Source organism: Cetorhinus maximus, chromosome 8 (assembly GCF_964194155.1).
Source record: "Cetorhinus maximus chromosome 8, sCetMax3.hap1.1, whole genome shotgun sequence".
Taxonomy (NCBI): domain Eukaryota; kingdom Metazoa; phylum Chordata; class Chondrichthyes; order Lamniformes; family Cetorhinidae; genus Cetorhinus; species Cetorhinus maximus.
Window position 1 is genome coordinate 79,812,966 of NC_135886.1, and position 25,431 is coordinate 79,838,396.

A 25,431-nucleotide genomic window follows, 5' to 3' on the forward strand; every position below is an offset into this window, starting at 1 on the left:
TCCTAAACTTGTCTATTTGTTTCCCTGGATGGATGACCCGCTATGTCTTTTCAACATTGTTTTGTTTCCAGCAATTGCGTGTCTGGCCGTTTACGTGTAGTAAATTGGCGGCAGCGCAGAATCACCTTCCGCGTTTCCTGATTGGCTGTTTCCGACATATTCATTCATTTTTTGAAACTCTGGACCGATTTCGCGCCAAACCCAGTCGGCGTGGACTGCGCAGGCGCAACAGGTACTCCCAGGCTCTGCGCATGTCAGGGGCGGGAGGGGGTCAGAGGTTGCCTTTATCTAAGATGGTGGCGAGAGCGTTGCGGGCGGTTGGACCGTGAGGGGCATCGACTCCAACAAATGGTGGGACCAAACGCAGCCGAGCCCGAGGGGGGAACCGATCCCGGGGCACCAGCAGGCCCTGGGTGCGCTGTCGCCATCGTGACGCCGCTGCCCGATGCAGACAAGGAAGTGAAAAAGCTGCAGGATTTGGTCAAAAAGCTGGAGCTGCAGAATGAGCAGCTCCGGTGTCGAAGCGGCCGCGGGGGGAAGGGGCTCGGCGGGGACGGGTTACCCCCACCGGCTAACAGAGCCCTGAGCGAGTGTGCGGGCGACATCCCGGGTGTGGAGCTGAGCCCCAGCCACCCGCTCCTGACCGAGTGTGAGGTGTTGTTGAGCAGCTGGAAAGCGGAGATACCGGGCAGTGTCCTCTCGGGTGTCACTCGGTGCTGCTCCGAGCAGGAGGTTGAAGAGCAGCTGCCGCCGCCTGTTTACCTGGAGGAGGATGTCCTGGAGCTGGAGCCGGACCTTGGCACCGTGGAGGAGGACAGCTGGTAAGTGCTGTCGGTACATGGCTGTACTAGCCAGTCTAGCTCGCACTACTTCTCTCCCGACGTTTTAAACTGTCTCATAAATTTCCTGTTGTCAAATTCAGGAAAGTTGCTGTTCTACTGGTGCAGCATCCCCCACCAGATCAGTTTTAGGACATTAACTGTCGAGGTGCATCCTCGACATTCCTCCGGCAGCAGAATTGCGGTAATCAAATATTTGGAGTTGCCTTGAATCATTTGACTTCAAACTTCCCACATTATTTTCCCGTTAAGTAGGTAAAAGATAATTTGTTCCCTCGTTGTTCTTAATGTTTTAATCCGGTTGTAGATTTTGACGTTTAATTTAATAAAAAAGCGTAAATTGGCCTTTATAAGGCAAATATATTTTAATTCTGAAATATTGGCGGGAAGGTTATTATGCTAATCTTGGCGGCGGTGTTAAATTTATATATGATAGTAATTTTAAATTCATGAATTGTGTTTAAGTATAACATTGTGAAAGAAGTTTGCTAAATAAGTTCTAATTCATTAGGCAGTCGATCATCAGAAAGATTAGTTCCAAAAGGCCCCTTTCCAAGGAAGGCAAGTTTCTTTTCCCTTCCCTATGTTTAAACTTGGGATGCAGCCTACTTGCTAAAATGTTGGTGTAATCTGTTAATTTGATTTGAGTAAAGTGGGGTTTAGAACTAAAATTGAAATTAAGATTAGACTAACGGGCAGTAAATAGCTGCTGGGGTACAACAACTTGCATTTACAAAGCATTAACACCAGAAGGTACCTCTCAGGGTGGGATCAGACAGATACTAAAAAGTGCCCAAAAACATGGTTTAGGAGAATATCTTGGGGGGAGAGAGAGAGAGATGTGAAGTGTATTGGGAAGGAATTTCTATAACTTGGAACATAGACAGTTGAAGGCACAGTCACAAATTGAGTATTGAAGGAAATTGGGGTGTGTGAAAGACAATAGTTAAAGCATGTGGAGTTCTCAGGGTTGTTGAAACTTCTCTAAATGCTTCAGACCATGAAGTTCTTTTGAAGTGTAGTGACCGTTGTGAAGGGAGCCATGGCAGCCAATTTGTGCACAAGTTCCATAAACAGCTGTACAATAAATGATCCGAGTTTTTCGGTGGAAGTTGATGGATCAGTATTGAACAGGATACTGGGTTGAACTCCCTTGCTCTTTAAAATGACCTGAGAGGGCTGATTGGTTTTGTTCGCAAATGAGTGGGCATTCTAGAGGGAGGTGTGATGTAGGGTGGTGATTGTTGGTTTGCTAGAAGTTCAAGATGGTAGTGGTGGCTTGGGTGAGCTGGCAGTCCAAGGTGGCAGTGTGGGTTGGGTGAATGGGTTAAGAAGGCAGTTGGTGAAGTTGTCCCACAGGCATGTTGGGTAAAAATGGTGAGAAGGGAGGATGGGGCAGTTGAGGTTGGCACTTGTGAAAGAGCGTGATGAGTGTCTTGGTAGCTATGGCCTGCCTGCTTTTCTTGCTAGAGATTCCCTTTGTAAGTGGGATTGTCCTACAGTTGGCTGCTCTGTTATTCAGACATAATTGTGCAGACTATGATTACTGTGCAGAACTGTAGTGTTTTTCTGAGGGCGAAGTGGTGATGAGAGGAATTGGGAGGAGGTAAAAGACAGGAAAAACAATCAAGTGCTTTTCAATAGAAAATATGACAATTTACTGGAAGAAATAATCCACCAAATGTAGATGTCAAAGGTGAGCTGCTAATAAAGTGCAATTAGAATCTTCTAATTGTTAGCTTAGCTCAGATATAACGTTTGTCAAATTCAGAAGATTGGGAATTCGAGCCTTACTCCAGGCCATGAGCTTGAAATCTAGGTGACGCTTCATGCAATACTGAAGAAGTAATAGCCTGGATCTTCCAATGGCAGCAGCGGTGAATGTTAAGATGTTTGCTGCTGTTGTGTGTTGGGATCCTGAGGAAGTCTGACCTGTACACATTCAATATTTACCTGGGAAGTTTCAAATTCTGATGGGCAGAATTGCACTGTCCAGGCCCCTTTGAGAATGTCTCTAATGCTGATCTTGGTGTCAGAGAATTGGGCTTGATACCTGGAATTTACTCAGAAATTTAACACACGATACTCCTGCTTAATCACAGACGTAGAACTTGGGTTGACGATGATTACCATTCCTGATTTTTGTTGTTGGTAGGAGGGTTGGGCATTATCTGCAGAGGGGCAGGGAGTTAGGGAGTTGAGCATTATCACGATGGTTGCAGGGTTGAACACTCTCTGGGGTGGGGTGCAGAGTGGTCAGCATTGTCTTGTAGGAGATAAGCACTGGGAGTGCAGAGTTGGGGGGGTGTAGGAGTTACCTAACAAAGACCCCTCAAGGGGCATGACAATAAAGGGCGTCTGGCTTTGTTGCAATTGTGTTTCACCGCTTGAACTCCTACCTTGTGCTGGATTCAGGTTGGAGCCAGGGCAGGTCTGAAAGCGCCATCATAAAAATGTGCACTCCCGTTCCACCACTGACTGCAAAACCTGGGCCAGTGTGTTGGGTATGTGTGTTGTAGCTAAGATGTTAAATTGAAGCCATGTATGCTTGTTTAAATAGCATGTAAAATAGTTTGGCACTTATTTTCAAAAGCAGAGAAATCTTCCAGTATCTTGTTCAACGTTTGTCCAATTCCAAAGAAGAGACATATTAGACTGTTATGGTATGGCAGGTGGCATTTGCCAGGTTGACCAAATCCACAAGGGAAACTTGGTCTCACTATCGCAACAATTTTGCAATTTGTATTTATTTCTAGAAGGCTTGTGCACTGAAGCCAGAAGTAATGAGTCCACTACCACCTTTAGAGGTTTTAAAGATTAAATTAAACCATTTATTAACAAAAGAACAACAAATTTAAACACACACCAGATTACAGTTACACAGTTATAACAGTTCCCAAAATTTCTACTTAATCAGGCTCCCAACTACACACCACCTTTAAGGCAACGGTCCTAGTAGTCCAGCAATATTACCACAAGCACCCACTGGACAATGGAATTCCAAAGACTTTAAACACAACTTTGGTCATAGGAACAGCAAACCTCTGCAGGGTGGCTAGAGGTTTTTACCCCAAGTGTGTTTCACACAGTCACCTTTCAAGATCTCTCTCAGCCACACACACAGCCTTCCGTCCTTGTTTAAATATATTTTATCTGTTTTGATTTGCAAATCCCATTGCTTCCATTTGTCTTCCCAGAATATAAAAAATCTTTCATCATTATGGCCAGCATTTTTGGGAAAAATCAATGTAATGACCTTGCCTTATTTATCTTGCCAGTTGTAAACATTTCCATGCCCCATTTGAAAATTAAACACCTTTCCCACTTATCTAAAAATGCAAATCTCATTCACACCATCTCTGCTAGTTTACTCATCTCCTGATGAGTTTACTCATCAAATGCCTGTTTTACACCTAACTCCTTTGGTACTTTAAACCTTGCAGTCTAGTAGCCTCTAGTTTAATTAAATTAGCACCACACAAACACAAACAAACACACACACACTCCCAAACATAAGCCTACTTTAAAGTATACCACAGTAATATTAGGAAAAATATGTAGTTCCTTGACAAAACTCAAAATGTTAACTCTGTTTTTCCCTCCATGGTGCTGCCAGACCTGCTGCGTTTTTCCAGTACTTTCTGTTTTTATTTCAACATTCATCCTTCTGCTTTAGTTGTGTTGGCATCACAGACTAATATCCGTATTCCACCAATATTTACATGGGTAGTGCTAGCTAAACCAGACATGACCTGCTGAAACTAGACCTGATAATGAAAACTTAAATGGAGATAAGCTATAGATAGGTCTTGAAGATTTCAAGTGATGGGGCTGTTACTATTTCCTTTGGTAGCTTGTTCCATTGTGGATTGTCCTTGGGAAGAAAGATTGTTGATACACTGACTTGGAAGTGGGTGGTCTTCGTAGTTTTGTGTTGATGGCTACCTTCTATTTTGTCATTGCTAGAGGGCATCAGGTACTTGATGTGTCAATTCCCACCAGTCTGTTCCATATCGTTTAGAACATGGTCAGTCTATTTTTCTCCCTCCTTTGCTCTTGTGATTCCTATTCCACATTTTTGATCAACGACGTGACACTGGTGTGTTTCTCTTACTTCATGCAGCACACCTTTGGATCGCTTCAATCTTATTTATATCTCTCAACACATAAGGATAAAAGCGAAATACTGCGGATGCTGGAAATCTGAAACAAAAGCAAAAATTGCTGGAAAAACTCAGGTCTGACAGTATCTGTGGAGAGAAAGACAGAGTTAACGTTTCGAGTCCAGATGACTCTTCTTCAGAACTCCCATAAGGATCATATAAGGATCCCATACACAGCTTGCATACTCTGGAATTGGATGAATAGCCCTTCCAAAGCATGTTATTACCATGTCATTTTATCACCTAGTTGTTAATTGGACATATTGTGTACAAGTTGGTGACTGAATTTACTTTCTTAAAGAAAAAAACTGGTGTCTATTCATCAAAAGGAACTCTTTAGCTGTGAAGTACTTTGCAATTTTCAGGGGTATTTTAAGTGTGTTAAAGTTTGTTTTCTTTCGTGATATTATACATGGCTGCAATATTGGCCTGCATTTTGTGATTAGCAGCGAAGGAGCACTCGTGGTTCGCTACCTTGACAGCTGCCCACAGTTTATCCACGGGGTTTTGAACATTGACTTGCTTTCATTGGGCAGCATCCTCCACAGGATCTGTGGAAAATGAGAAGGGCAGGAAACAGTGATGTTCTTTAACCAATCAAATTGAAGAATCCTCAATGAATTGGACAAAATCCAAACCAGGAAATGTAAAGCAACAAATACAAGTTAGATTTAAATCATGCTCAGAGAGCAAAATAAATATTGAGAAAGAAAGATGGGATTGTGAGAGAGAGAGAAGACAGAAAAAGCAGAAAAAATTGAAAATCTAATTAGCGTTGAAGGTTTTAAAAGAATGAGACTCCACACTTGTAAAATGAAATTTTCAGGGCCACAAATGTTCAGCAGTATTTATGACTGATCATGCTATTAAAAATTCACTTAAATGTGCCAACCCTAACTTTTTTCTGCTGTAACTAGTGGGTAAGTACCACGATGTCATGCCTTTACGTTAATTTCATTGCCGAGTCTATTGGTAAACTACTGTTATTCTCTATCCAATGGAGGTGAAGAATAACTTGGATTTTAGTGTTTAACTGTTCTCATATACTTGAAGTTCCTGTCCAATTTACTCCATAATAACAGTGAGCATTGATGGCCCCACTGCTGTTTTAACTCATAGGGCCATTAATTGAGTTTATTTCTGTTGATTGCTGTACCAACCCCCCATTAAAGGCAGAACAATACTTTTTTAAGGAACCATTGGGTTTGGGTAGCAACAAAATGAAGCTGGGTATATACACAATCTGATTCTAAAGAAATTTAACTTTGTAAAGTTCCTAAAGGATTTTTTGATATTGTGAATTTGTGGTTTTTGCTCAAAAATAAGTCTGTTTAACTTTTGTATAATTTCCAACAGCACCACTATTAAGTAGTCTCAATACGCTTCAAACTCTAATGTAATGTAGGTCGTTAGACTCCATATGTTCTAATCTCCTTGAAACACTTTTTCTACACAACTTTGGCAAGAATTCAGGATAGGTTCCTCGATTTATAGTTCTGGAATGTAGACTAACCAACTATTGTAGATTTAGACAATGAGCATTGTCTCTTAACATATTCCTGTTGACATTGCACTGTTACAAACAAAGTCATTTGGCAAACTTTAAAAGCTTAAAGCATTTTGAAATTTTCCACAACCTACTTGTGTCAGAAGTTGAAAAGTCACTTTGATATTTTTAGTTAATCTATAAAGCACCAGGTCTTAAATTGCCAATTGTGCAGTCAAAAAAGGTTAAGATGGATCAATATTAGCGAGATAAACTATATTGGTAGAGACATCAGGATATTGGGGTTTAAGATAAATTCGATGATTATTCTTGTACATTCCTGCTGTCCACACTTAATGCAAGTTGTTCTGAAGTTTTCCCTCTGGGGAAGAAGCTTTCATTATCTGCTTTTTTAAAAAAGGTTGTATGTTTCACCAAAGAAGACAGTGGCAACAGACACCGATCAAAAGACACAAAACCCTCTGAAATGGTGCAGACAGGTGCTTGATCATCCTAGCCCAGAGACTGAAGCTGCCTGCCGCAGTCTCATTTGTAGACTTGATCAAGGTAAGTTGTATGTGCAAGCTAGATAAAATACTTTTGTGTACGTAGCTTTCAACGCATGATTAAAGATCCATTTAACAAATGGTAGAAAGTTATGTATTTCTAGGTGGATCTGCAGTTCTTAAAGGAGAAATTGTCATTAAGACTTATGTTTAGTCTCCTGAGTGGCAACAGCTCTGGCTTTATGGTTCCCTGTAATTGGCAGGTTGACAAAATATCAAATGTAGGAGAGTGTCTGAATTGTCATTTAGTAAAATCTTAAATGGCAAGTCCTTTTTTAAGATGTTTTTGACTAAACTATTTGTAGATGATAACTTCTTGACTGCTTTATCTTAACCATGAAAATGTCTATTCTAGGCTGTCTAATGATTTCTTTTTGCAAGTCAATTTATTTCATCTAACCATTCTTTCTCACGCATTGAGTCTTGAAAAGGCATCACAGTTAACTTGTACAATTGTTAGTAAAGTTTAATGACCACAGTGTATATTTAGTGGAAAGGTATCATATCTTCCTCAGTTTTTTTGAGTACATGGAGTCAATTCTAAAACATTCCCACATTAGCATTGCGCCTTGTGTGTTCTCAGGAATGATTCTGCTTGCTTTGAAGTTCCTGATATAAGTCTTTAGCAGATGCAACTTTTTAATGAGTTTTCTTCTTTGAGTTCTGTTTAATTTTATGCTAACTAGGATGTAACATTTTTAATTTTTGTACATCAATATCTAATTCCCCATGTTCCTCTACAACTCCTAGTTTCTCCCTATTAAGAAAATAATCTTTAGGTGGTTAGAATTAAATTTTGGAGCAGTTGGGAGCCAACTGTGCACAACCAAATCCCACAAACAACAAATGAGAAATTGGTAGTATCCAGGGATTTCTTGTCTCCACAGGAGCAGGTAGCTGGAGAAGGTAGGGGCCTTCAATACAGCACTACTTCAGTACTGCACTGAAGAGTCAGCCTAGTCAATTTCCTGGAGTGGAGCTTGAACCCTTCATCATCTGATTTAACAGCAAGGATGCTATTAACAGCAAAGTTGACATGAATGTCTTCAGAAACCTTCAGTTACGTTATGAATGCATGAAATTATTCTGGTCTTGGCCTATTGGGAGTCCTGATGATTCAAAACCAATGCATGAAATAAAGTAATAAATAAATAAATAAGTGCGTTGGCCATGATAGAACTGTCAATGAATTAAAATTATAGGTATAATGAAGTGACCACTTCAAAATGTACCTCATTAACTGTAAAGCCCTTTGATTCTGTTCCGTAGGTGGTCATGACATGTACTGTATAAATGCAGGCCTGTCTTTCTATTTCTGGGACAAGAATTTTTCTTTACCAATTATCACCAAGCAATTGCATTTCATACCAAGCTAAACAGTAGGGTGGCATATTTGAAAATGACTACCCTCCTTCATTAAGTTTTATGAAGAATGTAAACGCAAGAATTCAATAAAAATTCAATAAAATTCAGTAAAAATCTGTAATTAAAAAGTTTAATGATGACTATGAAACCATTGTCGATTGTTGTTTAAAAAAAACAAACCCCCATCTGGATCACTAATATCCTTTAGGGAAGGAAATCTGCTGGCTTTACCTGGTCGGGCCTACAGGTGACTCCAGATCCACAGCAATGTGGTTGACTCATAAATGCTCTCTGAACAAGGTCATTTAGGGATGGGCAATAAATGCTGGCCCAGCCAGCGATGCCCACATCCTTGCATGAATTTTTTTAAAAAAGATACTCAATGTATTTCCCTGCTTATCCTCATCCAGTGCTTTTTCACCTCACCAACTTCTATGACTCAGGTGATTTTTCTCCAATTAAACTATCCATTGGGTGATTTCAAATATATCTTCTAGAAAGAAGGGAGAGGGAAGATGGGGAGATATTGGCATCAGAACAACGACAACATATATTTGTACAGCACTTTTAGCACAATAAAATATTCCAAGGTGCTACACGAAGCATTATAAAACAAGGTATGACACCGAGCCACGTAAGGAAATATTAGGTCAAAGAGGTAGGCCTTGATGGAGGAGAGGGAGGCAGAGGGGTGTATGGAGAGTATTCTAGAGCATGAAGCCTGGGCAACTGAAGACACGGCCACAATGGAGATATTCTAATTGAGAATACACAAGATGTCAGATTTAGAGGAGTGCATGTATCTTGGAAGGTTTTGGGGTTGGAGGGAATTACACAGATAGGGAGAGGGCAAGGCTATGGTGGGATTTGAAAGCATGGATGAGAATTTTAAAATTAAGCCATTGTTGACCAGGAGCAAATATAGATCACCAAGCACAGTCAGGAGTGGGAGACCAGCCAGGAATACCATGGCATATTTGAGTCTAGAGCTAATAAAAGCATGAATGAGGGTTTCAGCAGCAGGTGAGATGAGATGGGGGAAAGTTGGGCTTTTAGAATATTACAGAAACTGAAATGGGTGATCTTGGTGGTGGCACAAGTATGAGGTCAGAAGTCAACTCAGGACCAAATGTGACACCAAGTATTGTGAACAGACTAATTTAATCTTAGACTATTGCCAGCAAGAGGGATGAAGTCGGTAGCTAGGGAACAGAGTTTGGTCCTGGGACTGAAAACATTTGCTTCAGCCTTCCCAATATTTAATTGGAGGAAATTTCTGCTCATCCAGTACTGGATGTCAAATAAGCAGTCTGATTATTTGGCAATAGCAGAGGTGTTGATGAGAGAGAGCTGGATGTCATCAGTGTACATGTGAAAATTAATGCTGTGCCTTCGGATGATGCTGCCAAAGGTAGCATGTAAATAAGAAATAGGAGGGGGTCAAGGGATACCAGAGGTAATGGTGTGGGATCAGGAAGAGAAGCCATTGCAGCTACTAATGAAAATACTAGAATCTGTTAAGTACATGGTAATGGCATTTGGTATTACGTAAGCTGTTGCACAAGATTAGGGCTCATGAGAGTGGGAGTAATATATTAGCATGGATTGAGGATTGGTTAACAGATAAAAAATAGATTAGAAATTAACAGGTAAATTCCAGGATAGCAAATTAAAACTAACAGAGTACTGTAGTGTCCAGAGTTGAGCTCACATCCCATGAACAAATATATTGAAATTGTGCCCTGTTCAAATGATTAATGTGGATAATGCAAAGCATTGGTCCGAGTACTGACCCTTGTGGAGCACCACTCTATAACTTCATCCAACCTGGAAAAAAAACAACCATCAGCACCATTGTTTCTTGTCACTTAGTGTCTGTCTTTTTTTATTATATGGGCTTCAGCTTTGGCAAATCTATTTGACCCTTTTGGAAGTTCATCAGCCACATTACTCTCCTGAACCTTTCCTGTTATCTCATCAAAAAGCCCAGTCAAATTAGTTAATCACATAAGGTTGGTTACCTTATTTGGGCTTCATATTACTACTATTAAAAGGACCTCTAATAAAAGATTTAATATTCGCAATTTCCTTTCACAGATGTTTCTGATAAGAAGACCTAATCCTGTTTCAAACATTGTGAAGATAATGGATTCTGTAGTTACTGATCTAATTGAATTTGAGTATACAAATGTTCTGTTTGCCTGTAAGATGTGCTGCTTTGACTGAATTTCCATTTTCAGAATTGTGGGCTTGCAATTTTCCATCTGTACTGATCAAAAGAGAAGTCTATAGTGAATTCCAGAACCATACATAAAGGTTATGATTTGGTTGTAATTAAGTCCTTTATTGTGGTTGACTGTAATGTGAAAATAGTGTGGGGAGCACTTTGTCATCTAACTCAAATGAAGCAATGTGGGCTTTTTAAACCTTTCTGGGTTGCCTACATTTTGAATATGTTCTGGTCATTAACAATCTTGACCATTGCACAGTGGAAAAGTATAGGAATGCTGTCTGCAATGTTTTGGTCTGTTTGTGGGCAGAAAATTACGGCATGCTGTCTGCAATGTGCACTCAAGATGTGAATGTCTACTGTTTTTTTGAATGAAGCATCTGGCAGGGGAAGATGTCTGATTATTTTAGGCTGAACCTGAACCACTGGTTTAGGAATACAGCCGTAGCATATGTGTCTCTGTTGCAAATATGTAAATGTATCTAAAGAATATTCAAAACAACTAGAAGAGGGCAATTTTGGCCAGGCCTGGAAGCATCCAATGCAGAAAATTTGAGCTTTGAATATGCATAGTCTGAGTAAAAGTAAATTACAAAGTGAATTTCAAAGTTGTGTGGTACGAGCACCATTTCATGTATTGAAAAGAGTTTAAATGCCATGTGCTACTATATCCAGGATGTTGCCATGTGCATTTTTTATTATCTGTAGTGGGGAAAAAGTAATAGTTTGTATTTCAAGTAGAAAGCGAATGGACCAGGGCCTTTGCTGGGTGACCAGGTCATTAGATGTAGTTACCAAATATGCAATATTTGTGCTAGAATGTACTATCTATAAAATATGACTTTCTATCTGATTGTTGTAGCATGTACAGAGTGAAATAAGTAAACCCAAAAGCTGGAAATACATGGAGTATGATATAGAATATATAAAGGAAATATATTTTGTAAGCATCAGGCTACAAATTTTAACTACAGACTTCTCTTCAAATAAAGCTTATCTTTAAATGTTTTTTGCTTTGACTTCTTATGCTAACATATAGCACAGATGATAAAGGTGAACCAATAAAGCTGTGTTGACACAGGGTTTCAAAGTACAAACTATCACAGCACCACATTGCTAGTTTTCTGTAGCTCTTGTTTGGTTGAGTGATGGTACAATGTGACTGAATCTTACCTGAAATAATTTTAATGCAGGACTAAATTATGACTTGAGCTCGAATCACTTTACAAAAAGACTGAAATCGGGACACTGACCATAACTACGACTTCATTATTAAGAATTACTGGTTCTTAGGTGGAAGAGATGCTAGTGAAACCAAGTAATGGCAATCCTGTATGTGAGCTGTGCAGATGAGGGCTATATGACACTATGACTAGAAAACTGGCTCCTAGTTCATGGCATTCTTGATGCTATTGCCTTCTGGTTAGTATTTCTGCATGCATTTTTGGGTTATTTTGGGGAACATTTAACAGGGATCCGCGCCATTGAGGAACAAGTCTCCATTTAATATTCTTCCTGAGCATTGACATTACATATCCAATGTAATCAGTTCAAATTAAATTCCATACTACCCTCTCTCAAATTACAAGATATTGATGCATCAGGCAGTGATTTTTCCAAACTTCCTGAGGTTCCTTGGACATTGGTCCCTATTATTGCCACAAGTAAAGGGAGGTTTTGTTTGGGTGGAAATGGGTGTTTGCTCTTAATTGGCCAATTAGGGTCACGGCAACACCCTACCTCCTTAAAACATATTTTCAGAACATCTAATCAAACCTGGAGTAGTGTGTTCAATTTTGCTCTCTGCACCTAAGGGAGTATGCACTTGCCTTAGATGGGATGCAAAAAAGAGTCAAGACTGATTCCTGGAATGAGATTAAGTAGAATGAACCTATACTTCTGAGTTTAGAGGAATGAAAAGTTATCTCACTGAAAAAAGATTCTGAGGAGGCTTGACAGGGTATATGCTGAGAGGCTGTCATCCCACTGTTCTTCCTGGCCAGAGAGTCTAGAACTAGGGATCATGGGGTTGGCCAATAAGGACTGATGAGAAATTTCTTCACTCAGGGTTGTGAATCTTTGGGATCATCTACTGCAGAGGGCTGTGAATGCTCAAATATTGAAAATACTCAGAATAAGATTGAAAGATCCTTGAAATCACATGTAACAGCCTCATTCCCAAAACTTATTCCAGCCTCTGCTTCTTGTAACTCAGATTGGCTATGAGTGCCAAACTACCTAGTGCATAGACAGCTACTTGAACAACTTCTAAGAAAAGCAAAATACTGCTAGAGATCTAAAATAAAAACAAAGTGTTGGAAATACTCAGGTCAGGCAGCATCTGTTGACGGAGGGACAGAGTTAATGATTCAGGTTGACGACTTTCGATCAGAACACCAGTTAATTGTTAACCCTTGTTTCTGTCTCCACAGATGCTGCCTGACCTGGGTATTTCCAACATTTTTTATTTTGTTTATACTTGAACTCCTTTCTTCACTTTCAGAAACCTTGTGTCTGAAAAAGGCAGCTGTGACCCAAGTAAGATATAGTCTGAAATGAAGCTTCCAAATTGTTAGAGCCCCAGCTTGAAGAACTGTTTTCCTGATGAAACAAGTGCCTGTATGCATTTTCTTAATTGTGTTTGATTAAGTGAATATTACTTTGGGAGGATAACAATCTTCATTAGCTAAAAACAAGCACTTTGGTTAATCCATAGTATGCTTTCGTTATCGTTCGCCATTAAATTGTGTTTCAGATGGAATGTTGCTAAGAACAAATAGAAATGCTTCTTAACTGGAGGGGATATCAATCACCCAGAAAAAGAGAAGAGTACAAAGATATTATTTGAACAAGGAAAAATGAAGTACTGGTTCACTATTTGGGTACAATATATCGAGAGCAAAGGGGGATTTATTTATTTATTTGTGTATTCTACAATAGTTTTGATGGTGGGTAGGGGTTACTGTCATCTAAATGGTATACTTGGAGAGGCTGGCAGGGTATTTTTCTTTCACACATTTTCTCTTGTACTACTATTTACAGGAAAGGTTCCCAAGCAATACTCTCAAATTTTGTGAAAAATGCCTTGGTATAGCAAAGAGCTAGGTGTGTTTCACATAGTTGTTATATCTACCTTTAATGTTGTATATCCAAGTGTGTGGGGATATTGTCAATTTTTAAACAAAGCCATAAGCAGTAATTTCATTTTTGTAAAAAAAAACCTAGCTGGATTTTAAATTGTGCAGTTTCCCATATTGGTTTAAATGGATGGATGAATTCTATGTTAAAGCTTTAAAGATCAAATTTATTTCACTAATTGTGTGTATATTTAGAAGACTTGTGTGGAATAATACAACCTGTGAGAGAGCTGACCAGATTAGTGCCCTAGTACAAGAAAAATTAACCACTGAGTAATGCAAAAAAAAAGTTTTTTGCTTTGGTATACACCTACAACACTCAATTCCTCAACTGCCTGTGTGTTGTCAAACTACTTGTTCAACATCAGTTTTTGGATGAGTTATAACTTTAGTGTTTGAACCACTGCAAGACTACTTAGGTTGAATTGGAATTACATTAATTTGGTACATAGGCGGCAGAGTGCAATCGCCTTTGTTTAAAGACAAATAAAGTAGACTGCTCTTTACATCAAGGTAAACTTGCACCTTGCTAAATCTTTCATAAATGTTCTAAAGTGCTTTAAGTTACTTTTGTAGCAGTGCCTATCATATAGATGAATGTGTCATATTCTGGGCTTCTACAATATCTGCAAGTAGAAATATGACCAATTAATTTATTATTGTTGCTGATTTGAAGGAATAATGTTGGCCAGGATGTCAGGAGGACTAGCTGGTCTTCAAACGGTACTAAAGGGTTTTTAATGTCCTCCGGCACAATCAAATAAAGCATTGCTTGGACAGAACCCCAACATGTTTCCTTCATGTTGCACTAATGTCAGTTTAGATTATGTACTAAAGTCTTGAAGTGGGATTTGAACTCGCAGTCTTTTAAGAGTGCTACCATTTCAGCCAATCTGAATTTGCACCAATATAAATGGTTGACACATTTCCAGTGGTTCATAGGCTATAGCTTCTAATAAGTATGTTACTTGGTGTGATGTGATAGATTTTGTTTTGTTGCTTCAATGTTTCCAATGAGTGATGATCTGGGTGGAGTTAATCCACCTCCTTCTGACAATCAATTCTGACCAGTATCTCTTCAAATTGGAGGTAAGGAGCAAGGCTAGGTTTTTCATCCAAACATAGCCTGCCATATCAGTCATGAACTGACTCACTGCAGCGTAGAGGCAGTGTGAGTGCCTCCACACTAACCTAAATGTAGATCTGAATCAGAGCCAGGTTACTTTTTGAAACACAATGTCAATGCAACCCTCATGCCTGTTGCATTTGTGTCTAACTCTGCATGCATTTCTGATTTTCCATTCTAGCCAACAGATGGAGAAACATCTATTGCACTCCGTTTTCTTCTGCCTGTGCTTATAGCTCCAATACAGATGTCACTTCGTGTAGCAATCTCTTAAACTCTCCTGGTTTCCTCAAAACGTCTACTAAACCAGTACTAACCCATGGCAGTTCAGGTATGGTACACCTGTCCATTAATGACATGCAAATTTTATAAAGTATTTTAAACTGTTAACAATGCTTTTTTTTAAACTTTGTACAGACTGATGCATGTTCTGTTGGAGCTTCTTCCAGGTTTCATCAGTGTAAGATTTTAAAATAAATGCATGATGAGCATTGCTTTTTGCTTAGCTGCATGGCTCGATGAAAGCTCACTCTGTTCGTCCCAAGACATTTGCATATTATATTACTTTCAAAATGGAAAATTATCATTTTCAAAGTTTGCATTATTATATTACTTTGCATATTATATTACTTTCAAAATAGTCTTAAATTAGAAACTAAAGGTACAGGCTACAACAGCATTGGTTAGAAGTTGGGACTTTCGATGAATTGGGATTCAGCTTATTTTGATAACATTGCCAGAGGTACATTAAATGGAATGAATTTGCCAGAATAGCTATGTACAAAGTTATTATTAGTTTTATCAATTTATTGGCCAGTTCCTCCATAAGGAGAATTTTTTTTTTCTAAATTAAAAATGATTGTCAAAAACCAATGCCTCCTATATATCTGATGCATTTGTTCCTATGCCCTTCCAAAACATTCTTAAATGTAAATATTGATTTGCAAGAGAAAATTGTTTCCTGCTGTTTCCTTCAAACAATGATCGAGCAGGCTAGTTTGGCCTCTGCACTTATAATTTATTCTTCCAGAAGCTCATTAATTGGAAGACCTGTGTTACTGCAGAAGTTATTTTCTCATCTTTCCTGAAGGCATTCACTTATGCCAGAGTATGGTCCTGTGGCTGTCCCCCACTGCCTCATTTAGCTGACTATTTGTTTAGTGTGAGCCTAGGTGGTGAATGCCAGCAATGCTGTTTGACTTTGGGAGACATTATTTCTGAATCTTATCCTGTCTGTTACCAGATGTCAATGTGTAATTTCAGTAGGGAATGTGGGCTAATGAACAAGTACAGAATACCTGGCCTTGAGTGCTAATGCAAATTATGCTGTTTCCATCACTATTCTGCTTTGCGATCAACTAAGTCATGTCAACTTCCAGATTAAGAATTGAATGTGGAGCCTTTGTGGTTTGAGTAATTTAGTGCTCAACCATATAATGCACCGAACTAATGAGAATGTAATGGATATCTGTTGTATCAAAATTAGACATTGGATTTAAAAGTTGCCGAATGCTGCGTTTGACATTTAGTTATTTTAATTATAGATGGGTGCTTGCTCTCATTCAATGACCTGTGCATTAAAAACAAATTGAGTTACATTTGGGATAATTAATTGGAGGAAGCCAACTTCGATGGGATGAGAATGCATCTGAGTCGAGTGATTTGGAATCAAATGGTGACTGAACAATCTGGGCCACCTTCAAAGAAAACATTTTGCATGCTATGTCAAGATATATTCCCTTGAAGGGGAGAAGTAGGACAAATAAATCTAGAGCGCTTTGGATGACGAGAGAGATAGAGGAAGATGAAAAGGAAGAAGTGTGCGTACGGCAGATGTCAGGTAGAAAATACAATGGAGAATCAGGCTGAATATAAAAAGACAAAAGGGGAAGTGAAAAAACTAAGAAAAGCCAGGACAGAGCATGAAAAGAGACTGGCAGCTAACATAAAAGGTAATCCCAAGGTCTTCATGAGCAAATATATTTAAAAAATGGTGGTAAAAGAAAGAGTAGGGTGAATTAGAGAAACAGAGAAGGTTGATAAGGGAAACACTGATGTGTAGATGGATTTTCAAAAGGCGTTTGATACAGTGCCACACAACAGACCTCTGAGCAAAATTCTAGATCATTCAATAAAAGGGAAAGTAGGCATTTGGATAAGAAATTGGTTGAGTGACAGGACACAGTAGTGATAAATGGTTGTTTTTCAGATTGGACGAAGGTTTGTGGTGGAGTTCCCCAGGGTTCAGTGTTGGGACCCTTGCTTTTCCTGATATATATTAATGATCTAGATTGTAGTGTTCAGGGCACGATTTCAAAATTTGCAGATGATATGAAGATTGGCAATGTTGTCAAAAAAGGGGACTTGCATGTGGAGGCAGGAGAATTAGCAGAAGTATTAAACAAGTACTTTGCATCAATCTTTACAAAGGAAGAAGATGCTACTCAGGCTGAGGTGAGAGAGGAGGAACTGGTACATTGGAAGAATTTACAATTGAGGAGGAGGTGGTGTTAGGCCATTTTGAAATGGGTAAGGTACCAGGACCAGATGAGATGCATCTAAGGGTACTGAGGGGAGTGAGAGTGGGAATTGCAGAGGCATTAGTGATATTCTTTCAGTCTTCCTTAGACACAGGGGTGGTGCCAGAGGACTGGAGAATTATGAATGTTACACCCTTGCACCCCTTTTTGAACAAGGATAAAGCTGGCAACTACAGACCAGTCAGTTTGACCTCAGTGGCAGGGAAACTCCTGGAAGCTATAGTTCGGGAAAAAATCAATACTCACTGAGACAAGTGCAGAATAATTAAGAAAATTTAAGAAAAATAAGGAAAAATCATCTTTAACTAACTTGCTTGGAGTTTGTTGAGGAGTTAACAGAGAAGGTTGATAAGGGAAACACTGATGTGGTGTATATGGATTTTCAAAAGGCATTTGATATAGTGCCATACAACAGACCTCTGAGCAAAATTCTAGATCATTCAATAAAAGGGAAAGTAGGCACTTGGATAAGAAATTGGCTGAGTGACAGGACACAGTAGTGATAAATGGTTGTTTTTCAGATTGGAAGAAGGTTTGTGGTGGAGTTCCCCAGGGTTCAGTGTTGGGATCCTTGCTTTTCCTGATATATATTAATGACCTAGATTGTAGTGTTCAGGGCACGATTTCAAAATTTGCAGATGATATGAAGATTGGCAATGTTGTCAAATGATAGTCTTGAACTTCAAAAGGACAGGCATGTTGGTGGAATTTGGCAGACAAGTAGCAGATGAAGTTCAATGCAGAGAAGTGTAAGGTGGTTGATTTTGGCAGGAAGAATATGGTGAGACAGTATAAAATAAGGAGAAACTCTAAAGAAGGTCCAGGAACAGAGAGACCTCGGTGTATGTGTACATGAGTCATTGAAGGTGGTAGGGCATGTTGAGAGAACAGTTAATAAAGCATATAGTATCTTAGGCTTTATTAATAAGGGCATTGAGTGAGTATAAGAGTAAGAGGTCATGTTGAACTTGTATAAGACACTAATTAGGCCTCTTCTGGAATACTGCATCCAGTTCTGGGCGCCGTAATTGAAGGATGTGAAGGCATTAGAGAGACTGCAGAGGAGATTCACAAGAATGATTCCAGGGATAAAGAATTGTAGTTATGAGGATAGATTGGAGAGGTTGGGATGATTTTCCTTGGAGAAAAGGCTGCGATAGAGGTATTCAAGATCCTGAGGGGTATAACAGGGTAAATAGTGAGAAACTGTTCCCATTCAAGGGAGCATCAAGAACTCGAGGGCACATTCAAAATAATTGGAAAAGGAGTAAAAGTGATCTGAGGAAATTTTTTTTCACCCAGAGTGTAGTTGGAGTCTGGAACGAGCTTCCCAAGAGGATGGTGGAGATATGTTCGATTGAGCATTCAAAAGGGAATTGGATTGCTTTTAGAAAAGAGAATGTGCAAGGTTATGGGGATAAGGCAGGGGAGTGGGACTAGATCGAATGCTGTTTCAGAGAGACAGCGTGAAGCCAATGGACTGAATGGCCCTGGAGAGGGTCCAGAGGAGGTTCAAGAGAACGATCCCAGGAATGAAAGGCTTAATATATGAGGAACGTTTGAGGACTCTGGGTCTATACTCGATAGAGTTTAGAAGGATGAGGGGGGATCTGATTGAAAGTTACAGAATACTGAAAGGCCTGGATAGAGTGGACGTGGGGAAGATGTTTCCATTAGTAGGAGAGACTTGGACCTGAGGGCACAGCCTCAGAGTAAAGGGAAGACCTTGAGATGAGGAGAAATTTCTTTAGCCAGAGAGTGGTGAATCTATGGAATTCATTGCCACAGAAGGCTATGGAGGCCAGGTCATTGAGTGTATTTAAGACCGAGATAGATAGGTTCTTGATTGGTAAGGGGATCAAAGGTTACGGGGAGAAGGCGGGAGAATGGGGTTGAGAAACTTATCAGCCATGATTGAATGGCGGAGCAGACTCGATGGGCCGATTGGCCTAATTTCTGCTCCTATGTCTTATAGTCTTATGGCCTCTTTCACTGTAAAGATTCTGATTAGAAGGACTAATCAAAAATATGTTCAAGATGGCTGGTGAAGGAAACAGAAGTCTTGTCTGACTGCAGTAGGGGCTGCTTTTCTGATGGTGGGATTAAGAGAGGTGTGGATGGGAGTCATGTATGATCTCTTCTGCTTTTGTGTAATTAATGAACAAGTGCCTTAAAATTGTGGTTTTACAACAAAATTAGTCTTGAAAGAAGCAGTGAATGGACAGGATATTGGTTTTATATCGGTATGAGAAAAGTAATTCACAATGCCTCTCATCTCACTTATAAGCAACCTACACTACCCATTGAGATTTTTGAACTGTCTTGATTCTGATGTACAGGAAAGTTTAAAAGATGAGGTTTTCAATATTTGATCCTGTGGTATTACTCTCCCATTCCTGAAGGTGCAACTCATGTTTGTAGTATGGCCTTACAGACAGGTCATCCAATAACACAGTCATTGTATTCATTCTTTATATATGAGCCTAAGAAGAAAACCCTACATAAGAGCTCAATACAGCCTTTGTCCAATATTCACAAGTTTCTTTTTTTTTTCGAGAGGAAAAAAATGCAGCTAATAATGGGGACAAGAAAGTTCTAGGGTTTCATTCCAGCTGCTTGAGGTGAGGACCTACCTAGAACCTCCGAGTTCCAGAGCCCCATGTGGCTCTTTTAATATTCTATTTGTGGCTCCCACCCAAACTTTTCCTGCTGGATTGCATTAAAATGAAAAAAGTTAAGAGCTGTGTTTTTATTGTGGGAATAAAAAACTCATCATTGTGCTGTAAATAGGCCTGTTCAAGTGGTATAGCTATACCATGGTTATAGATAATGCCTTGATTCAAGGATCAGGTTTTGTGGTTGCGACCATTAATGTTTCTATTATAGCTGAGATAATAAATTCTTCTGAATGTGCTATTAATAGCATTTCTTTAATCTTGACAAACAATTGTCATAATTCTGCACGTCTTTGGTTAAAATTAATTTACAAAGTTACTTTACTGACAAAATAATAGTTTATAAAAGTTTTAAAAAATGATGGGTGAGAGTTTAAACTATTTTAATTTTTTTTCTACAGATACATAATTCAACACTTTGTAAATTCAGAATCACAGAATTGTTATGGCGTAGAAGGAGGCCATTCAGCCCATCTTGTCTGCACCAGTTCTCTGAGCATTTTAACTTCGTGCCAATCTCCTGCCTTTTCCCCGTAACCGTGCACATTGTTTCTATTTAAATAATCATCCGTTGCCCTCTTGAATGCCTCAATTGAAGCATTCAAGAGGGCATTGGATGATTATGCATTCTACCTGAGACACTTGGCAAATTGCTAAGTATTTGGTTTAAAAACGCTGAATGTCTGTCTTGTAGCTCTGTTTTTATTTTAAGCAACTTTTTTTTTTAAAAAAGGCCCTTCAGGTAAAAATGTTGCTGACTCCAGATGCAAGTTGCCACTGTGATGTCGTGCTGTAAATAGGTACCAAAGTAGATTTTATGATGTCAAAACTATCCGAACATAGGAACAGGATTTAGGAGCAGACGTAAGTTATTAACTCCTTCGAGCCTGCTTTGCCATTCCAACAAGGAAGACCATGCCTAGTGAAGTTTGGTCTGATTGATTTGGAGTGGGTACTATATATTCTGTCCAGACTTTCATTGAGAATGTTTTCTTTTACTTGATTTTTGCTCCATTTTTTCCTGAAGTTATTGATTTTTGTTAAGGTAGTCTCATAGGTGCCAGGAACCCTCCAATAACTACAGTACCCTACATTTCCTTTTTTCATATCAAAGCCATAACCCAATTGTTAACCTTTTTTGCCACACAGGATTTTGGGAGGATAAATTACTCATGTTGATGTTTTTTTTCTTTTAAGCTGTGTATTAAGTTTTTTAAAGCACCTGGATTGAAATATAGTAACTAAACAAGTATTTCATTGACAGCTTAAAAAGCTAGAAGCTGGGGCACAGGCAGGGAAAGGATTTTGAAAGATAAGATAAGATAATGTAACGGAAGCTTTAGCCATGCTCAAGCCAGAAATGCTGGTGGAAACAAAATCCAACTGCCTATATCTTAAACATTCATGTAACTAAAATACCAATTTGTCTAATCATTTTTAAAATAATTTACTAACAATCCCCTGTAGTTAAACTTTGTGTTTCACTTGCATTTACTGGTAATTTGGGCTATTCCACTTTTAGCTGCTGACCCGTGTTCTTTTTGAGCTTGAAGTTCACTGGAGGCAGCATCTAACAGTTGGTGCATAAACATGCATGTTCCAACCAGTATTGCCATCATGCAATGGGAATATTGATCATTAACCAGTAGCCTAGAACAATTGGGTAAGACAAAATGCAACTGTGCTGTGAAAGAATGGACTTTGTGAAAATCCTGAAGCCCTTCCCCTAACATCACTGTGGGTATACCTACACCACATGGACTGCAGTAGTTCAAGAAGGTGGCTCTCTACCATTTGCCTGAGGGAAGTTGGATAGGCAACAAATGCTGGCCTTGCCAATGGTATTCACATAGTTTTGTTTTAGAATTTTTCTTCTAACAGGAATGAGATTGTGATCTGCTGGATCTGAGCAGAGGAGAACTCCATTCCATGCAGATGTGACTCTAGTGCAAGTCATGTTTCTGATCATGTTGAGCCATCCCAGCTCTTAAATATGTCACAAAGCACACCACAGTAGATGTGAAGGCCAGGCACACACTAAGGCAGTCAAGTTTTTTAAATAAATTTAATATATTTCCAAAAGCAAGATGTCTTTTGTATTGCAAAAGAGGTTTCTCTTTCTTGATGTCATAATTGTGGAAAGAATTTTGAATTGCATCCTAAGGTAGTCTTATTTGCAAACTGTTCGAGTAGAACTTTGGTCTGCCTGGACTTTCAATTCCTGTCTGAAGTTGAACTTGAGTTCTATTTAACGCTGGAAATCATTGTTCTAATGCTGTTCTCTTCAGTCCGTCCTTACTGGGTAGAGGCCCATAATTCAAGATGCATAGACTTTTTAAGTGGATTTTTCATTTGAAAATGAACCCCAAACTTGTCAACGGGGAATCAGCATGTTTCAAAATGAAAATTAGCAAAGGAAAAAGTACTTAGAATATTTTTTTTTTAAAAAAAAGATCTCATCAGTGTTCATTTTACCAATATGACCTGAACTTCTCTGAACACTTTTTGGAAGTGGAATTTGTCCTTTCATAAAAGGAAGAATGGTTGGTTGATTTTTCTCAGCAATTGCAAACCCAGAAATCTCTCATTTGAATGTGTGCGCTTTGGGATTTATTAGTAGGTCATTATTGGATAACGTGTTAAATTGCTCAAGCAGGCCTCTGACTTACAAAAGGGTATGTGTAATATTTTGTAAATATGGAAGTTTGGAGCATAGAAGTGAATTCCACACAAGTTAATCAGATAAATGTGGATAGGATTGGTGGTGTTTCTTTAGGAATGTGTGTAGTAGGTTCGTACAATTCCAGATGTCTCCATACTCCACAACAAATCATCAGACAGAAAAGTAAAAGCATTAAACTTCAACTAAAGGGTAATACCACCAAATACAGTTGAATAAATCAAATATTAAATAGTTTGAGATTCCTGCCTGTTTCTAAGATGAGGCTTTTGGCTACATTGTTCATTAGCATTGTTGGTTCTGTCTTTTCTCTAGTTATGTGCCCATGACTTGACAAGGTTGAAGTGAAATATTCACATCAACTCAATTGGTATTATTTTGCCAGGAGTCATTAAACTTGAATATTTGAGTACAATAGGTTTTGAGTGCTCATCCATGATGAGGTACCTTGCACATGGCAAATGGACATTGAAAAATAATAGGCAGTGGAGAGAATTGTTTTATGCCAGGTATGTTTAAGGGGCTGACTTTTTGCAGTTGATGTAGGTCCAAGTGACATGAAGCTATTAATGTATATAACATTATTGGAAATGATTTTTTTACATAGCGGGTTAGTCTGTGGGTGTGTCTTAGCTGGCTTTAATCCAATTAGTCTGGGTGCTTTGATGTATACTAGTTTTGAGATGTAAGCGAGGCAGAGCGCATTTGCATTTTCTTGAATAGAGCATTCAAGAAGGGGAGTGAAATCTGGCACCCAGCTAGCAGAGACCAAGCAATGCTTATATTACTAATAAAATTGGTACTATGAAAGGGGTTTTATTGTTAGAAGAGGTGGAGTTCAAAGGGGCTGATGATACAATGAGAATTTACATTCACTGAGATGTGCTGGCTATAACAGATGGCAGTTTTGTGTGTGCAGGACAGAGGCATGTAACATCGAAGCCTGTAAGCCTACCACTGTGTTGTGAAAGGAACCTCATTTTGAACTTTTAAGGTGAAAATGCTCTGCCTGGTGTCCGCTTGAAGTCTATGGGTTTCTGTTGCCTTAATGGAGATTAGTTTGGGAATTTATGATAGTAATTTGTAGCCATGTGTATATATTTAATTTGTGTAAATTAATGAATGTCTCATTTTTATGTCAAACTGCCCCTCGAGAACTGGTAGTCTGATTCCTGAATTTAGAGCTGCAACTCAAACATACTACTTAAAAATATTGGTTATGACAGTTGTTTAAAGTTTCCCTCTGGGATTTTTAAATAACTCAGCTTTACCAACTGTTGTGTCATAACACTCAGATAATGGCTATTGTGAAGTAATACTTGCTATGCATAATGTAATCTTTGTGTGCCATCGTGTTTAATTTATAATGTGTTCATGATCTTATTAGAAGGCACCAACTTACATTTGGTACACCAGGAAGTCGCATCTTCGGTGAAAAATAAAGCTCTCCCTACTTTATGCTTAGCTGTATAAACTTGAGTCACTCCTGTTTCCCCCAGTGTGATTGTTGATTTTCTCTGATGCTCACACCAGCCATTCTGGCTGAGCTTGCCAAGGTTACTAGTAGCAGTTTATTCTCTAGGCTCTTGCCCTAATGGATTTCAATGAACATACAGTTCACAGGGGAGTCTCATGGGTCGAGCAAACATTTATCTCACTAGTCTGGGTTGCAACTTGAACTCAGATTTCAATAGTGAAAGGCAAGTGTCTAATTAGTTCGGGCACCCAACTCTCATATTCCAGTATATTTCTTATTATAAACATTGGTTGTACTGTTTGTAGTGCAGTGCTGTGTATTCTGCTAAGAAAAAGTAATGGAGTCCAACTGTGTGCTGTGTGTGGAATGATCTTGTTAATCAATAGTTAAAAAATAACCCAAGCTATGGAACTTAATTTGCTTTGTTTATTTAATTGTTGTTAATGCCTTTAAAGGCTAATTTAAAAGACTATTGGTTGAAACCAGCAGGGAAATGGCACTGACTGCAATTACATAGAAAAAGATTTGCATCCTGCCTCATATCCAACCATTGGAGTTGACTACTTCTGTAAATTGCTTCTTGTAACTCTGTTTTTGTTGGCTAATTACTACCTTTCATGTTTTTGATCTATCCATCTCTTTGACCCTAAAGGATATCCTACCATTCACTCGGCACTGAGTTCCCAGTCATCTATTGACAGTGAGTTAAGCACCTCTGATGACTCTATCTCCATGGGCTATAAATTGCAAGATCTGACAGATGTCCAGATCATGGCTCGATTACAGGAAGAAAGTAAGTGGAAATATACAAAGTAGTACAATATTCACCTACTTTCATTGTGTAATATGTCTATAGTGAGACAGTCTGTCGCAGATGTGGAGTATTACATCAGAACATAAGAAATAGGAGCAGGCGGAGACTATACAGCCCCTTAAGCCTGCTCCATTATTCAATACAATAATGGCTGATGATCTCTTCCTTCAACTCTACTTTCCTGCTTGTTCCCTGTATCCCTTCTTTCCCTGAGAAAGCAAATATCCATCTCACCCTTAAATATATATTCAACAATGGAACATTGATCTCATAGCCTGAGACTGCTCCTGTGTTTTGTATTCCCCAGCCAAGGGAAACAACCTCTGTCCACTC

The 25,431-nt window shown here is 39.0% G+C and overlaps 1 protein-coding gene across 4 annotated transcripts in view; it reads left to right on the forward strand.

Annotated features, from left to right (window-relative positions):
• The first annotated feature begins 283 nt into the window (after positions 1 to 283).
• LOC144683761 (SLAIN motif-containing protein-like) overlaps positions 284 to 25,431 on the forward strand; it is a 33,825-nt gene continuing 8,677 nt past the window's right edge. For 2 of the 4 annotated variants that reach the window (XM_078547129.1, XM_078547128.1), the window contains exons 1-4: positions 284 to 821; positions 6,910 to 7,055; positions 15,094 to 15,243; positions 24,937 to 25,077. In XM_078547129.1, coding sequence (XP_078403255.1) covers positions 349 to 821; positions 6,910 to 7,055; positions 15,094 to 15,243; positions 24,937 to 25,077 — 910 coding nt within the window. In that variant the 5' untranslated portion in view covers positions 284 to 348. The remainder of the gene's footprint in view (positions 822 to 6,909; positions 7,056 to 15,093; positions 15,244 to 24,936; positions 25,078 to 25,431) is intronic. The other 2 variants (XM_078547131.1, XM_078547130.1) reach the window with 1 other exon arrangement.